This window comes from Canis lupus, chromosome 26 (assembly GCF_048164855.1).
Source record: "Canis lupus baileyi chromosome 26, mCanLup2.hap1, whole genome shotgun sequence".
Taxonomy (NCBI): Eukaryota; Metazoa; Chordata; class Mammalia; order Carnivora; family Canidae; genus Canis; species Canis lupus.
In genome coordinates this window covers 15,586,269-15,604,800 of record NC_132863.1, presented here as the reverse complement: position 1 = coordinate 15,604,800, position 18,532 = coordinate 15,586,269, and the positions used below count along the sequence as shown (strand labels likewise).

The window sequence follows — 18,532 nt, the reverse complement described above, 5'->3', positions numbered from 1 at the left end:
TATCTGGAAGACCTCTTACTTACTCTATTACCCTCTTGAATAAATCCTCCAAATCCTAGTTTTCCATTCCTTGATTGTCAAATCCAAATTTTCAATGCCGTGGAGGGAAGTCTTTCCAACTAGCATACCAAATGGCATCTCCTCCTGCAAAACTTGTCAAAAAACGGTCTTTCCAGCTATCCTCTTATTTATACACTTGTGTTATACTTTAAAGTCACTTCTGTTCTCTTTGGAAGTAGGAAAGACATAATTTTTTTAAAATAAAATCTTGGTGTTGTAACAGATCCATTATTCCATGTTTTGAAGGAAAAAATAATGTAATACTTACATTTGGCCACTAGAGGGCAAGCACCTACTGCTGTTGTTCATTATGCACAATTTTCTCCACCCATCTAAGCGAACTCTAGCGCAACTATTTTCTGAACTTTCCTTGAAATTTATTTAATTGGATTCCAGGAAGATCTCTATTAAATTGACAAAACTGACATTTCTTGTTCTTTTGTTTATTTTGTAATTTCCAGTAAGATGTGAAAGGATTTCATGCTTATTTTATTCAAACTGATAAAAAAGAATATTTGGGAAAAGACTGGGCAGAAATAAAGTCATAGGTGTTGACTTCCACTGATTCTTTTGAGCACGACAAGGAATTTGGTTTCTGCTTTTCAGCTCACATATCTATAAAAGGGAATTATTCAACTTTCCAGTGATGATGTCAAAATTTTAATTCTACTATTGTATTATTACTACAGGCATTTGTGTTTAGCTGTTCTATTTAACTCATTTAGCTTTTTATACATGAATAATGCCTTTTGAGTGTAACCGAGTAAGCTCTCTGAGAATGATGCTTACATTTACACATCTCTATATTTCAGCTTCAAATTAAGTTCCTTAGAAGTTGCTATTAGCACAGAATACTGAATGAAATAGGGCAATAGTGCAATTCAGACTTTAAACTCTAAGACATATTCAAACACCAATCCTGCTGTTAACTGTGTGGCCTCTAGCAAGTTATATGACTTTTAATAAAGTCTTCAGTAAAGACCTTTAGAGGCATGTGGGTGGCTCAGTGGTTGAGCATCTTCCTTTGGCTCAGGTGGTGATCCCAGGGTCCTGGGATCAAGTCCCACATTGGGCTCCCTGCATAGAGCCTGCTTCTCCCTCTGCCTGTGTCTCTGCCTCTGTGTGTGTGTGTCTCATGAATAAATAAACGAAATCTTAAAAAAAAAAGACCTTTAATGACACCTTGGATTTCTTTTTTTTAAAGATTTTATCTATTTGAGAGAGAGTGAGTGAGCGAGAAAGAGAGCACATGAATGGTGGGGAGGGAGAGAGGCAGAGGAAGAAAGACTCCCTGCTGAGCAGGGAGCCTGACAGAGGACTTGATCCTAGGACTCTGAGATCATGGCCTGAGCTGGAGGCAGACGCTTAACGAACTGGGCCACCCAGGAACCCCAATGTCTTGGATTCCTTTCCTTTATAGTGGAGTTGAGAGGGCATCCCACGCTGGCTGCAGTGAGGCTGGTGTGTCTAATACCATCTAGCACTGAGTGATCTACAGTTGCTTCTGTTAGCACTCTTCATGACAGACAGGTATTAGAATTTGTACATCCTGCCCTTGGTTAACACAATATCTTAAACATCAGTCTGATGTATTCACCATCATAGATTCACATGAAACTAATAAATAAAATTTGTTTCTGGAATATCATAAGAGACACCTGACAAATATCAGACAAAAACAAAAACTGTCAAGGAGCCCTCAGATTCCTCAGTCTAGCATTCAGTCCTCACTTGCCCTTTTCTCACCACCTTTGTCCAGTCACTGGGGCCAGGAGATAGGGCATGGTGGACTGCAGGTCCTTTGGCCCTTTGCATTTCCCAGCATAGCCCTCTCACTCCACCATTGCTGTGGGTTCATTGCTCACCCTGACACAATCCCAGAATTCCAGAAAATTCTGCTCCTTTGGGCAGAGTGTACAAATAGCTTCTGAGCCAAATGTGGTCTGAAGATGTGCTTTGTTTGGCCTCAGTGACTTAAAATTAGGCAGTTTCACACACATACACACACACACGCAAAATTAGTTTTCCAGCTTTTTTTGAAGCCTGGGCAATAAAAGGCTGGTATGAAGCAGAGTGGCACCTGCACCTTCCCAGGAGCTCCCTGTCTAGCTCTGGGCATGGCCAGAGCTGTTGCATTAAGTCAGCTTTGCTCATTTCCATCATTTCCATTAACTGCCTATTCATGAACAGTGTGAGGCACCTGGCTGGCTCAGTCAGTGGGGTGTATGCCTCTTGATCTCAGAATTGTGGGTTCGAGCCCCACATTGGATGCAGAGATTACTTAAAAGTAAAATCTTTAAGACAAAAAAATTGTATGGTGTGACTGGCGCCACCTGGGGTTCTGCAATGCAATCCACCTTTTGGGAGGAATCTGAGGGTGTGAGTGAGCCCTGGACTAAGCAAGCATTTCTCCAAAGCTTACCTCAAAATCCAGCAACTAACCTTGGTCTCTTTATCCTCAATTATAACTGTAACATGTGTGCCTGTATGTTTACTCAACACTTAGCTGCTTTAAAAAAAAAAAAAAAGTGTCTGGGGAGCCTGGGTGGCTCAGTGGTTGAGTGTCTGCCTTTGGTTCAGGTCATGATCCCAGGGTCTTGGGATCAAGTCCCTCATCGGGCTCCCCACAGGGAGCCTGCTTCTCCCTCTGCCTATGCCTCTGCCTCTCTCTGTGTGTCTCTTGTGAATAAATAAATAAAATCTTTTTTAAAAAAATCTCTCTGCATTGATACAGTATGTCAGTTTCTGGGATGTAGGGCTTTGTCTTGCATAACCTTGATAAGCAGAGATTTATTTTTCCTTCAACTTGACTCAAGTTGACAATTGAACTTGGTTTTCCAAGGGCATACAGCTACATGGAATGTCTGCAAACCTGATACAAGGTGAAAATAAGTTGTTGGATTCATTTTGGACACACTTCCAGCCTGAATCCCCCAAGACACTCATTTTGGTGGCCAAAAACAGCCACATATTATTGCTTTTCTGAAAGCTGGCTTGCCATCACCTCTTTTCCTCCGTCAAAATTTTCTTTTACCCTTTCTCCCTCCAGAGGACTATTTTTAGCCAGCTTTCACATTGGAAAAAAATGTGATTTATCTCCCACATGGTTCCAGAAACCTGCCTGGATATCAATGAGGAAGGTCAGATGCCCATGGAACAGGAGGACCCTCCCTCCTGGTTTCCCAGGCACTGAGTTTGGTGACTGCAAGCACCCTTGTGGCCAGGAGGCTGGGAAGCTTTCCCCTTCCTTGTTCGACCCAGGGGACCAGGCCCAGTGGATGACTTTGCTGGTGTCCCAGTGTTCTTTCCCACATTCCCTTTACGTCGGTCCCTCCCATGCAGTGTAAATGTATCTCCTCTATGAATTTTGTGGCCAAACATCTATGATATATGTCAGTCTTCTCAAGTGTCCCACAAAACCAAATACCTGCAGGAGTGAGAGAGGTGAAGCCTAAATGAGTAAGGAGGGAACAATTCTAAGAAGAACAGGAACCGCTCCACGCCAGCCCAACATGGGGAACACAGGCCCAATGTTGCCGATCTGATTTTTCAAGAAAAGCAAGAAATTGGGATCCCTGGGTGGCGCAGCGGTTTGGCGCCTGCCTTTGGCCTAGGGCGTGATCCTGGAGACCCGGGATCGAATCCCACGTCGGGCTCCCGGTGCATGGAGCCTGCTTCTCCCTCTGCCTGTGTCTCTGCCTCTCTCTCTCTCTCTGTGTGACTATCATAAATAAATAAAAAAAAATTTAAAAAAAAAAAAAAGAAAAGCAAGAAATTTATTTTATTAACAAAAAAAAAAATCTCCTTAATTAAAATATTTGGCAACATTGGGTGAGCCAAAGAAAACATTTCCATGCGCTCTGTTTGGATCATATTCCCCTAGTTTGCCATTTTTTTTAAAGTTTTATTTATTTAAGTGATCTCTACACCCAATGTCTGCTCGAACCCATGACCCCAGATGAAGAGTCACAAGTTCCTCTTACTGAGCCAACCAGGCACCCCAACATTGCAATTTTTTGGTGAACAAAAAATATGCAGTCCCTCCCTTTGGCATAATGCTCTAGGGATAATTTTCCTGATGGATGTAATTTACTAATGCAACCAAAGTAGAACTTACCCATCCAAAGTAGCCATTTTTCAAAAGGCAGAGTTCTACCACAGTGAGTTCTGTAGGCTGGCTAATTTCTTCCTTTAGGTTCTTGCCTCTCCTACTTCATTTCCAGCCACTAGCCCCAGAGCTCATCTCTTGCACTTCAATACCACTAGCCATGAGTTGACCATTGTAGATAAGTAGGGATGATCTGTTATGATAAGTTCTGCCATCAATTAAAGCAGTTTTGGAATTTGTGTTTGAACGATGCATTGGGGGACAGAGTAAAAGCCACTTGTGACAATCATTTTCATCTTACATTTCATAGAAATGTTTTCATATGACCTGCTGTGTGTAGTCACATGGCAAAATATCGCAATGTTGCGCTTCAAATGACTTCAGGCTCTTTCTTAATATAATATATATTTTATGTACTACCAAGTAGAACATTGGGATAGCCAGGGTCAGTAATATCTGCCATGAACCTGGAAGGCAATTCTAAGAAAAGAGTTGCAGAGCGTTTAAGAATTCAAATGTATTGTTGCAATGGTATGTGATGACTAGTGAGGCAGCTATTTAATAAAGAACAATGTTTATTCAACAAACATTTATTATATATTTATTTTACATAGAACACAGTGGACTAGCTGCTAGAGGGGATGGAGTGGAGATTTCATAAATTCCAATGTGTTTATTATTACTTTTCACTGGTAGTATTGCACAAATTCAAAACTTTTTTTTTATTTTGTGCATACCTATTCACTCTGTGCCAGAAACTGTTCTAAGCATTTCACAAATATTTACTTATTTGATCCTTTAAACAACTTTACAGTGTACATAATATAATGACACTCAGTATAGACACATCTTCATCTATAAAGATGAGGAAATTGAGGCAGAGAATTAAGTGACTTGCCCAATACTACACTGTTAATACTATACAAGACCAGGCAGGGGTGCCTGGGTGGCTCAGTTGAGCATCCAGCTCTTAGTTTTTTATTTGTTTGTTTTTTAGATTTTATTTATTAATTCATAAGAGAGAGAGAGAGAGAGGCAGAGACATAGGCAGAGGGAGAAGCAGGCTCCATGTAGGGAGCCCAACGTGAGACTCGATCCTGGGACTCCAGGACTACACCCTGGGCCAAAGGCAGGTGGTAAACTGCTGAGCCACCCAGGGATCCCTCTTGGTTTTGACTCAGGTTGTGATCTCAGGGCTGTGAGATCAAGCCCTGTGTCAGGCTCTGTCCTGAGCCAGCTTGAGATTCTTTCTTCCTCTCTCCCTGCCCCTGTTGTTCATTCTCTCTCTAATTAGTAAGCAAATCTTTTAAAAAACTAAGTGGCAAGGCCAGTTTTTTAATCCAGGTAAATTTGACTCCAAAATCTGTACTTGTAAACCACTGTACAAATCAGCTACTGCTGTATGACAAACATCTCCCAAATTTAGTGGCTTACAACATCAACAATGACTTACTATTTTTCATGAGTCTTTTGGTTAGCTGTGCAGTTCTGCTGCTTTGGGCCAGGCTCAGCCCATCTTAGCTGGACTCCCTCATGTGTTTATGGTCAGCCGGCGCTGGCTAGTCGGGGAGATCCTTACCTAGACGAATCAGCTTTCCTCTACATGGTGTCTTATTCTCCATGACTGTCGCAAGAGTCTGGGAAAGAGAGGAAAAATTCACAAGTGCCTTCTCAATCTTCCGCTTGCATCAAATTTGCTACTGTCTCATCTGACCTAAGCAAATCATATGGCCCTGTCCAGAGTCAGTGTGAGAGGGCATTACAAAAAGGCATGGACATTGGAAGATGTACAAATCAGTGTTTTTTAGTATAATTAACCTACCATAGTCACGGTTCAACACCAAGGTGTTTTTCTGTTTTCCAGACAGTTTCAATTTGATATTTTAGATTCCAGATGTGTCGTGAAAACGCTAACTCAAATGTAGCCCTGTTGGCTTAGGAAGGTCACAAAAGAACGGTAAAAAATTGGAAAATGAAACGATGTTTATGATTATAGGCTGATCCTGGGGAAACACCGTCAGAAGCTCCAAGTGAAGCTGGGACAAATCCAGCAGAAAACGGAGTGAATCACACTACATCTCTGGCACCCAAACCACCCTCCCAGGCCCTCCACAGCCAACCAGCTCCAGGTAAACACTCTGGAAAAAGAACTGTATAACATGACTAAGAGCCTCTAGTTTATTTGTGCCGCTCAAGGAGATAGTGTGATTTAGTTACCTAGAATATCAAGGAAGCAAAGATGCAAGGACATAGGAGGAGCTCCAGAAATGTGGAGTGAATGAATGAATGAATAAAAAACAAATGCCAAGAGAGATTCATGAGTGCTCATCTGGCTCTGATAATAACTTACGAGGCTACAACAAACCACCACCCAGATCCCCATGTGTATTTAGTGATCAATATTAATCCATGCACTCGCAGAGTTTGTGAAGGATTCTTCATGAGACTTAGAAACAGCAACACTTGACAAGCATCTTCTTATTTCTATGTCACCAATTAAGTCTCTGCCAATAATTCCTTTCCATCTTCCTCCAACATATTTTTCAGTGGCCTTGGGTATCCACTGACTCCTGAGCATTCTGCTCAGCTTTTCAAGTGGATTGACTAAGGCTAAGAGGGTCTATTCTGTCATTTTCCCCACTGGGCAGATGAAGAAATTGGTTTTGAGATGAATAAGTACGTCTTGAAGGCCTCATTGCTAGTGAAGAGTGAAGTCAGGATGGACACAGTTCCCTGTGGTCCCAATTCTTGCTTTCGGTTCCTCTACTACCAAAGATCCACGCCTATCTCACTTCTTAGAAAAATCCTTTGAGTTCTGTGCAGCTAACTTTGGCCTTTGATCTAAGACTGTTTTAGGCAAGTCTCTCTCCTATATATGTCCCTATTTCCCCAGTGGATGGTAAGCTTCCCAGGATAGGCTTCAGTTTGATGCTTACTTAGTACAGACCTGAGGAATAGCATGGACTTGATCACTTTTGTTGAATGGGTTAATATAAAGTAAAAAAAGGAAGAACAATTTCCTTCCATGAAGGTATGGTTTTTTTTTTTTTTTTTTCCTTCCTTCCTCATCGTACTACAGCACAGCAGTGATGAAATCCAGATCTTTTATTTGGGAGGAAAAGGGTAATTCTCATGGGGGAGAGTGAGATTTTGACAAGAACAAATAATATTGAATTTGTGAGAAATGTACATGAACTGGGGCCTGTAATATCAAGAAGGCTGTTGAGATCAATAATGGTAAGAAGACAATTTTACCATAAAGAGTGATATTTTATTTTTTTATAAATTTATTTTTTATTGGTGTTCAATTTGCCAACATATAGAATAACACCCAGTGCTCATCTCGTCAAGTGCCCACCTCAGTGCCTGTCACCCAGTCACCCCCACCCCCTGCCCACCTCCCCTTCCACCACCCCTAGTTCATTTCCCAGAGTTAAGAGTCTTTCATGTTCTGTCTCCCTTTCTGATATTTCCCACTTATTTTTTTATCCTTTCCCCTTTATTCCCTTTCATTATTTTTTATATTCCCCAAATGAATGAAACCATATAATGTTTGTCCTTCTCCAATTGAGAGAGTGACATTTTCAAATGAAGATTTTTTATATAAAGAATACAAACATTTTGAGTGCTTCTGGAATATAAATAAGTCATTTAAATACGTGAGTAAATATAGTCTTGTGCTATGAACAGTAAAAGAAAATTTGGCATTTTAGCACTTGATTTTTTTAACTTGATGTTTTGAAATAATATGACTTACAGAATCATTTTTAAAATGGTACAGAATGTATTGCAAAAATGGTCTTCTCTCCTCTAGTGTTAACATCTGTCAGAATCATGGTGCAGTTATCAGACCAGGAAATTAACGTTGGCACAGTACTTGGAACTGAACTACAGACCTCATTTGAACTTCACCTGCTTTCTACTAATGTCTTTTCTTTTTTAAATTAGCCTCCATGCCCAGCATGGAGCTCAGTGTGGGACTTGAACTCATGATCCTGAGATCAAGACCTGAGCTGAGATCAAGAGTCTGACACTTAATGGACTGAGCCACCCAGGTGTCCCTGTCCTGATGTCTTTTTATTGTTCCAGGTTCCAACTTAGGATCGCACATTGTATTTAATTGTCATGTCTCCTTAGTTTCCTTGAGGCTATGACAGTTGATCCTGTCTTTTATGACCTTGACACTTCTGAAGAGTACTGGTCCATTATTTTGTGGAATATCCCTCAATTTCGATTTGTCTGATGTTTCCCCATGATTAGAGTGAAGTTTTGCATTTTTGGCAAGAATATCACGTAGACAATGCTGTCCTTCTCACTGCATCACGTCACGGGCACCTGATGCATTTCTCATCATTGGTGTTGTTGGATCACTTGGTTAAGGTGGAGTCGGCCAGGTTCTTCAACTGAAAATTCTCATTTCCCCTTTATAGTTAATAGTTATCTTAGGGAAGATACCTTGAGACTATGAAAATAACCTTTTTCTCCTTAAACTTATCTGATAATTTGGGTATCCAACAATAGATCTAGCCTGCCACAATTATTACTGCCTGCCGGTCAGCATTTGATTTTTTTCAAAGACTACCTTGCCATTCCTGATTTTGCCAAAAGGTGGCAGTAGCATTGCTGAAACGGAATTTGTTGATAGGAGTTTTGATTCAAAGTGCAGGGATGGCCTTTCTGTTAACGGAGCATATAGATTTGCATTTAATTAGGTTTGCCTCAAAGTAACAGAACGAAGACATTGCTTAGAATAGGGTTTTTCTGCAAGTAGTTTTCTCCTACAGTTTGTTATTTCTCCATAAAGAGACAGATTCAAGGGCCAAACTTAGTTGCTTTACGGGAAGAATGCAGTTTTTAAAGCTAAAGGAATATTCCATTGTATACATAAACAAAAACCCACCATTTGCTTCAACGTGGATGGAACTGAAGGGTATGATGCTGAGTGAAATGAGTCAATCGGAGAAGGACAAACATTATATGTTCTCATTCATTTGGGGAATATAAATAATAGTGAAAGGGAATAGAAGGGAAGGGAGAAGAAATGTGTGGGAAATATCAGAAAGGGAAACAGAACATAAAGACTCCTAACTCTGGGAAACGAACTAGGGGTGGTGGAAGGGGAGGAGAGCGGGGGTGGGGGTGACTGGGTGACAGGCACTGAGGGGGGCACTTGACGGGATGAGCACTGGGTGTTATTCTGTATGTTGGCAAATTGAACACCAATAAAAAATAAATCTCTTATTTTAAAAAATGAAAAAAAAAACAGAAAAAAAATAAAGCTAAAGAAAGCTTTTTCTTTTGTCTCTTTGTCTCAGGCTCTGTAAAGGCACCTGCCAAAACAGAAGATCTTATTCAGAGTGTTTTAACAGGTAAACACTGCCCTCTTTCCCCATGGAATTAGGCAGCTGAATATTATACAGCTTAAGTATTTAAAAAGAAGATTTCCCTTCATTTCTGAAAAATAGCATCATTAATATTTCTTCTCTGAAAACATCTGAAAATATACGGAACTAGGTAAAGCCATATTATGCAATGTAATCATATCGTCACAGAGAAGTAACCATATTGGCAGATAGGACTCGATTGGTATAAAAATAATACAATTTCATAAGATATCTATATTAGAATCAAAGGATAGTTTCATACTGGAAATATAACCTAGTGAAAAAGGAATACATGCCTTCCCAAAGTGCCGATAATAAGCCATATTTAGAAATGCAGATTGTGAACCATTTGTGACCATAGAATAGAATGTTTAAGAACTATGATCCAGTTGGAAAATAATTTCTATTTGGTTAGTTCCTTAAACTAGTGGAACTAAAATTGGTACACGATTTCTTTAACACAACATGTTAGCAACATGTAGCAGAATCTTGGAAATGTTTACAATATTTGGCCCAATACACAGAAGAAATGCAAACACATGTTCACCAAAAGCAGCACTATTCATAACAGCCAAAAACTATAAACAACCCAAATGTCCATAAACAGTAGTGTAGATAAATAAATTGTGGTATAGTCACAGAATAAAATAGGGTACAGCTGTAGGGATAAATAAACTATGACCATACATAACATGGATAAAATTCACATGCATAATGTTGAGGAAAAGAGGCCAGGCACAAAAGAGCGCATTCTTTGTAATTCTAGCTACATAAAGCTAAAAACAGGCAAAACTAATTCGTCTCATAGAAACACAGATTCGGATTATACTTGGGAGGGGAGAGGGGACGCAAAAACCAAAAAAAAAAAGGATCTCCGGGGCACTGCTAATATTCTGGTTTTGATCTGAATGGTAGTTACGAAAACATGTCTGCTCTGGGAAAATGTATAGGGAGGTAAGCTTATGATTTATGCACTTTCATGTGTGTACATTTCACCAAAATAATATGTAAAATATGCATAGGATAATTACTGGAGGAATGTCTTAAAACGTGTTCTTAAAGATTTAATTCCACAGGAGATAATATAATGTTAACATGTAAAACAAAAGACAGAAGTGTAAATACAGCATGATTCTAGTGTTATTTTAAAACACATAAATGTGTAGACAAAAGGCAATGGATGTGACTGATGTATTAGCAGTAATTATCTCTGGGTGGCTTGTTTATGAGTGATACTTGTTCCTCTATGTAAATTAACATTACCCATATGCTTCAGAGAATATTCAAAGACCAGCCTTTTATCCATAGACTTAAAAAAAAATAGTACTTTTTGTGGAATTTCTTTTTCATCATAGATTGGAACCCTCATGCTAAACCTACTATAGCTGAAGTGTTCGCTACCATTTTAATGAAGTGGGATTGAATCTGTCACCCAAAATGCAGCAATTCCTAGGATTATAAATTCTTAGTATAATAAGGTATTATGCAACCATAATGAGTCCATTTGGGCCTGAGGGAAACCATTAAATAAATGTACCTGATTCTCTTCCTGGCCTCTTTCTCAAAAGGAATTGACTGTCAAGAGAATAGACACATTGTAAAAAAGGGGAGCATGTTTCAATTGCTTGACGACCTTAGCATTTAAGCACACAAATTATTATTCTGATTTCAGTGTTTATCCACTAGATAACTCATTTCTATTCAGGTCTGCTGTTCTTCATGGCATATACTATTTCTGAATCTCCGGACAGTTCTTAATATTTATGATAACATACTTTTGTTCCCAGAAGCAGAAAGTTCAAATGAAAGGATGGAAACATGTGAACTATGACTTAATTGAGGTGCAAATAAATGATAATTCATTGAAGTTAAGACACCATCAATTTGAAGGCTCCCCACTATTCATGGATTGCTAAGAAAGAAAAGCACCAACAAGTTGTGACCTCTGTCGATTGTACAATGCATCTTAATTTCAGAAATGTTAACATATTTTAAAAAACATATTCTAGAATTTGTGAAATATGTCAGTAAAATACAGAATGTTTTAAGGTCGAGCCCTGTCACAGTAAATGTTTTCCAAGCACTGGGTAAAATACAACATAGTAACGTATGCCACTACTAACCCTGATGGTGCCTTTGGGCAAATCACATCAAAGGACTCCCTCCCACTTCAGTGCTTTATATTGGAACACTATTGTGATAAATCTAAACCTACAATGTCTATGCTGTGGAGAGTACCCCTTAAAGATGGTGCTGTAGAACCTGTACGATTATTTGTTAAGCCTCGACAGGCACTCTGCCAGAAACTGTGTTCAATACTTTGCATGGTTCTTTTATTTCATCATCAGAACAACCCTAACAAGTAGTGGGAATATTGAGGTCCTTAAAGTGGATCCTGTTGGGGTCCATCTTTTGACCATCACTTGTACCCACACCCCAGTTGTGAGTGTTGGCTCCTAACAGCTCAGAGCTTTCCCATTCTCTTGGAAATTGCCCTCAGCTAAAAGGAAGACCCCTCACCAAGAGGTTATGCCTCCCTTCACTGACTTTCTCAATTTGCAAAAGTCTGGCCTTCTTGCCTCAAGGTGAGGCTCATTATAGTAATGTAGAGCTCCCCATTGGATGGGTAGAAGTCAGGCACCAAAGGAGACCACACCATGTGCACATCTTCCCCTTCCCTTTGCCTGCTACAGGTCACTTCCTCTACCTGAGCCCCTCTCAGTAAGTTACATCCAGTCAAATCCCCCCTCCTGGCTTCTGCTTCTTGGGAACCCAAACATTCAAAAAAATTATAAGTGAAAAAATTGGGTCTTTGAGAAATTTAGTGACAGAATTACAGAAGTTAGCAAGTGACAGAGCCAGACTGGAACTCATATAGGTTTGATATCCAAGCTTTGCTCGTAAGCTCCAGTTGGCTGGAATCAAACAAATATTACCCGAGAAGCAGGTTGCCATTCCTCTTTACATCTGTTTTTACAATCCTCCCACATCTGCTAGCTCTTATACTCATTTGTTGCAGAAGTGGAAGCACAGACCATTGAAGAGCTAAAGCAACAGAAATCGTTTGTGAAACTTCAAAAGAAACACTACAAAGAAATGAAAGACCTGGTTAAAAGACACCACAAGAAAACCACAGACCTTATCAAAGAACACACTACAAAATATAATGAAATTCAGAATGACTACTTGAGAAGGAGGGCAGCTTTGGAAAAGACAGCCAAAAAGGACAGTAAGAAAAAGTAAGTTGAATGAATATTTTTGGTTTGTTCTATAGTGTGAAGGAAAAGAATCCTTTACATAGTTTTTCAATGTTTTACACCATATTTTGGCTCCAGTGCAAGAGGGAAAGCCACCTCAGCTCAGTTTTGCTTGTGCACTCAATTTCTTTATTTGCCTGCATCCTAAGAAAAGATATGCAGGCAATTCTACCCTTGAGTTCTGGCCTGTGGACCCAATACCAGTTGACTGACTTCCCATATGACCCCTGCCAACCTGGCAGGTATGAAATTTTGCTGTGTTCTAGAACCTAGTTGAAGAGGTAACTTGTTATAGAAAAGACTGGTTTCAAATACCCTTTGCTGCTCTTGCTGAAACCCGCAAAGCCTTGCACAGGTGACCCTTGTGTTTGGGCCTACTGGCCCCCACAGCCCCATATACCCAGACCTTGACAGGGAGAAGCATCTCTTACACATTCATTCAACCAACATTTATTGAGTGCCTGCTGTGTGCCCTAGGGACACAGCAGTGACCATGCCTTATGCAGTTACCACCCTAAGTAGCTAGCATGGCAATGCAGGGAACTATGTGATCATGCAAGTCACCTGCCATTGTGCTGAATCAGATAGGCTCTACTACATCCTTTCTTTCATTTCCTTACAGAATAATCTTATCTTGATGCCAGGTTATAGACAGATGTAAGAGGCAATTTCAGATCCATATTGTGACATAAGATTTAATATGTGCTTAACTTAAAGGCACAATCAAACCCAGTACTTGGGTTTTAAAAAGCAACAACATCATCATTTCTTATATTAATTTTAGAAGCCATCAAGGTGAACTACTGCCACTAGGAAGAAGCCAAAAGCTAAAGACATTAACGCTTACCCACAGTCACACAAAAAGTTCAGGCAAAGCTTGGCTTGAAACTTCTCCTAAATTTCTGTTGTAGTGATGTATACGTGGTCGTTTGTTTATTCACATATTTGCTTACTTGGACATCATATCCTGAGCACTCTTAATAGAGTAAAGAAGTAATTTATCATAGAAGATATACATAAAAATCCTATGAAAATAGAGAAAGGAAAGCAATACATATACATACAGGCTGAGTGGCTACCAGTTATTCAGGCCCACTGTCCGATATGGGAGTCATTAGCCACATGTGGCTTCTAAACCCCTGAAAAGTGGCTCATGGAAACTGAAATATGCTGTAAGTATAAAAAAAAGTACCAGATTTCAAAAACTTCATTTAAAAAAAAGAACATAAAATAGCTCATATTTTTATATTGACATATTGATTTTATTTTAATTATATATTGAAATGATAATGTTTCAGGTGTACTAGGCCACCTGAAATATGTTATTAAAATTAACTTCACTCATTTGTTTTTACTTTTCAAGGTAGCCACTAAAAATTTTAAATCACATATGTGGCCCATGTTATATTTCTACTGGACAGTATCAACCATTTAATGTAATTTCTGTCCTTGAACACTGAAGTTAGCTCTTAGCTTCTAAGAAAAGGGAATATGGGTAGACAATTCTCCTTATCTGATTAAAGCAAACTTGTTTGTTTTTCTAAGAGAGACAAACATTTTCCTGGTACTAAATTATAAGAGAATTCATCTCATGGATCTTAAACAGACAGTATTAGGCAACAAGGGATCATGTCTTCAACTCTGTTTTTTACAGAAGATACAGAAACACTGTTCCCTTTATTTTTTTTATACTTTTCTTCAAAAAATAAACAAAAGTCCCTAAGCATCTAGTATCAAAAGATACATCAAGAGAAACTTCTCTTCAAGAGGCAAAGCACTGAGATCTGATTATGTCCATCTATCTCCCATCACCGTTGATACACAGTAAAAACCTGGAAAAAGCTCAGAGTAATAAATGGAAATATTGTCCATTAGATTAGTTTCTAATTAAAATATCCACTGTCTTCAACTGAGCTTTCCACATCATGGAAAGAGCAGATCATTCAAAGATAGTTTCTGTCCAGACACTGGCATGCAGTGTTTGTGTTGTTTTTGAAAACACAGACTTTGCCTTACGCTAGATGTCTGTCCTTGGATGAGCTTCTCAGGGCTCCCCCTTACTGTGTCCTTAGGCAAATTGTCTCACTGAATCTCCCTTTCTGTAAAGTAAACTGGAGATAGTCATACCTACTTGTTGGGTTGCTGTGAAAACCAAAAGTAGAGAGTGCCTGGCACATGTTGAGTGGTCAATAAATGTTGACCTGTTGCCTCTGTTGTGGTGGTTGTGGTACTTGTGGCTGATTGAAGAAACACGTTTATGTTCTGGTTTCACTGACTTCCTGCTACAAAAGACAATAAATGTATCTCATGCTCATGCAAAGATGGAGGTCACCTCACTGATGCTACTTATTGTTATATTGACAAATAAACTTGTATTCATGCCAGGACGGAGGGCCACCTCAATGCTGCCATGCCATTCTGATGTATCAGGCTCATGAGCCTTGTAGAATGTTCATTCTCATTTGGCATTGCACATAAAAATGCAAATAGAAACCTTTGAAAGAATTCTGAATCCCTTACTCGCCACAATAGGATCCTAACACCAACTTCAATTCAACACCAACACCAACATCATCCCTTATTTGCCTCTCCCTGTAGCACCATCAATACTGGCCTAAGTCAAAGTGAAAGCAACAGGAATTAGTGCCAGCTGATTCAAGAAACTTCCACCCATTCCACCTGGCCACAAGTGAAAAACATGGAGGTAGAATCTGATGTGCTAGATCTCTTAGGTGGTTTAGTTTTTTCTGCAGAAGTTTCCATGTGAATGAAGAAAACAGACCTGCTCTTGGTGCCCCATTCTCAGCATAATCACTTTTTTCTGTGTGCCCTAAAAAAAGTAAGAGCACAAAATTTGAAGGAATCACACCATATGTTTTAGCACAATTAGTGAAAATTGCTTTGATTTATTTCAACATTTCTCCTAAACTCCTCAATATCTGTATAATTCTCTATGAACAGCTCAAAGAAAGTCACCCTGCACAGAAAAGCACTCAATAAATATTTTTCAATGAACTCATTCATCCTCCTTTCTCTTGTAACCTAAGCATTTGGCAGAAAGTTCCATTTTGGGTAGAGCTATCCATGAAGTTGGTACATCTCTCAAAGAAACCGATTTTAATAATGTACTTTTGCTATTAAAAGATGTCAAGAAACAGAACATGTCAGCCTGGGGAGGGGGAAGGTTTTCCTGGCACGTGGGATCTGCACATGCTCTGTTTTATATCCATATTACCCAGATGCAAAATTTAGCACCTCTTCAACTCCCCTGACAGAATCCAATCAATGCCAAGTGTATTGAAGTCATTATAGGAGATAAGTAGCTGGGAATTACATTATACATGTCCTGTTAAAAAAAATTACAAGATAAAAGCCTTAAAAAATGCTTATTAGACATTGTTTTTCCCAATGGGGGGATTATCATTCTCTCCACAACTACCACAGGGTCCCCAGCCTCCTGACTTTCCTTCTCTACCCCTACCTGAAATCTCACAAACATCATCCACTTTCTATTTGGAGACCCTCTTCTATCCTTGGGGTATTGGCCTCTATCTCAAGTGGTTTATTAAAACATTTAATTTCCCAACAACACAGCACTCTATCCAGGAGGAACTATGGTGTGCAGTCTTCCCTGCAACTTGTTATGACCTGCATGTTTTCTGATCAAACTCCATGTCTCTGCAGATCAGATCCCAGCAGTCCTGACCATGGTTCATCAACAATTGAGCAAGATCTTGCTGCCCTTGATGCCGAAATGACCCAAAAGTTAATAGACTTGAAGGACAAACAACAGCAGCAGCTGCTTAATCTTCGACAAGAGCAGTATTATAGTGAAAAATACCAGAAGCGAGAACATATTAAACTGGTAAGCCTGAGAAACACAATTGTGTTTATATGGCTGGAACCGTCTTTTCTAAAGAAAACTCTGAAGAGTTTCTAAGATAACTTTAAAGAGAAACAGTGGTGGGTCTGGCTGGAACCTTCCTCTGGCTTCCTTGGCCAGTAATCTTATCTGCCAGGTTATTGAGAGAGATAAGATGCATTTCTTAGATCCATATTGGGACATGTGATTTAACACATGCTTAACTTAAAAGCACAATCATAACTCAGTATTTGGGCTTTTAAAAACAACAAAATCATTTCTTAGAACTTGAATTGTATAAGGGCACCTAGTGTCTACCTCACTAATAATTTACAAGCTCCACTATTCCAGAATCTTTACCAAGCTCCTCTCTGTTCCCCAATGATGCTATGTTTGTTTTTGTTCTCACTAACTTACTTTGGGGTTATAATAGTCTTTTAGGGGAGAATCTGAACTCTTACAAGGAGTTAAAAAAACAAAAACAAAAACAAAAATACACTTATCCTGGCTCAAGAAAATTAAGAACATGCTACAAGTAAATACTTTTTTTTTTTTTTTTTTTTTTTGGTGTCACCGGGACTTCCAAGCACTAAACAAAGTGCAGAGTTCACTCTCCTACATTTAGGAGAGTATCTACATGGACAGTATGAAATGTCTACCCAATTGCTGAGGCTCCCTATGGAAGGAGATGATCACTAGTCTGTCTCATAGTGATCACTAGTCTCTCTCGTAGTGATCAGTTTTGTCCCCCAAAAGTTTTTCTCAAAGATTATGACATTCTCTCCACTTTGTTGATGCCTCAATATAATAGGGTCATGATAAATATTTGGTGACAGATTAAATGAATCAAATGATAAAGTAGCCTTGAAAATAAGCATGTGCCCCCAAACAAAACAAATGAGTAAGCTAATAGAAATTAAAGTATATTCAGAGTTTGTATGTGTTTGTACGAACTGTTTCTGTGCCAAGGTCCTGTCTATCTAAGAGAATTCCGAAGCTGTTTCTGCTTTGGAGATCAGTGGATGCTTTAGCCATTGACGGATGGTTTAGCCATCACTGCAAAATAGGTGATTCAGTGTCATGTTGTTGACCTAGCACTGGTTCCCCAATGATAATATTAATATGCAAACGAGCAGGTCAAAGTCACATGAGGACTTAATTAAACATCAGATTCCAATTGGCCAGTTATTCTCAACTTCAGCATGCATCAGAATCACTTAGAAGGCCTCTTAAAACACAGATTGTTGGTCCTTGCTCCAAATTTCCAATTCATCAAGACTCTTGTAGGGCTGGTGCTTCTGATGCTTTGGGTCCCATGACCACACTTTGAGGATCTCTGCCTGATTCCTAAATGTAAGGCTTGAGGATTTATTTTTAACAAGTTCTGCCTTGCTTTGATGGGCTGCCTTGTTTGTGAATCACTAAAATAAGAATGGTAGGGCTGGGGTCAGGTTCAGTGTAAGGGATTGCCTGATAGGCCAGAGGAAGTCAAAGTAAATCTTAGTGAGAAATAATGGCTTTGAGACCTTGCTACAACCACAGCCATCTGAATTTTCTCCAGTACCTCATCCCTAGTACTCCAGAAAATGACAACAATAATAAAAATTAAAATAACACCCATGTATTGAGCATTCACGATAGGGGCTATAGCCCGTGCTAAGCTATTTACAGAAATTGTCTGAGTTAATCCTTACAAAAACCACCACTGGAGTTTAGTATTATTGTCAGCTTATTATGCAAATAAAAAACAGAGCAATTCAGTGACTTTCTTTAGCATATTCATGGTATATACAACCATCAGTACAATTTTAAAACATTTTTATCACCTCAAAAAAAAACCCTCATTCATTCATCATTAAAC

At 39.2% G+C, this 18,532-nt stretch overlaps 1 protein-coding gene across 2 annotated transcripts in view; it reads left to right on the top strand.

The window, feature by feature from the left end:
- PLCB1 (phospholipase C beta 1) overlaps positions 1-18,532 on the top strand; it is a 670,290-nt gene that overhangs the window by 547,471 nt on the left and 104,287 nt on the right. For both annotated transcript variants that reach the window (XM_072800101.1, XM_072800102.1), the window contains exons 24-27: positions 6,165-6,297; positions 9,484-9,537; positions 12,572-12,791; positions 16,494-16,674. In XM_072800101.1, coding sequence (XP_072656202.1) covers positions 6,165-6,297; positions 9,484-9,537; positions 12,572-12,791; positions 16,494-16,674 — 588 coding nt within the window. The remainder of the gene's footprint in view (positions 1-6,164; positions 6,298-9,483; positions 9,538-12,571; positions 12,792-16,493; positions 16,675-18,532) is intronic.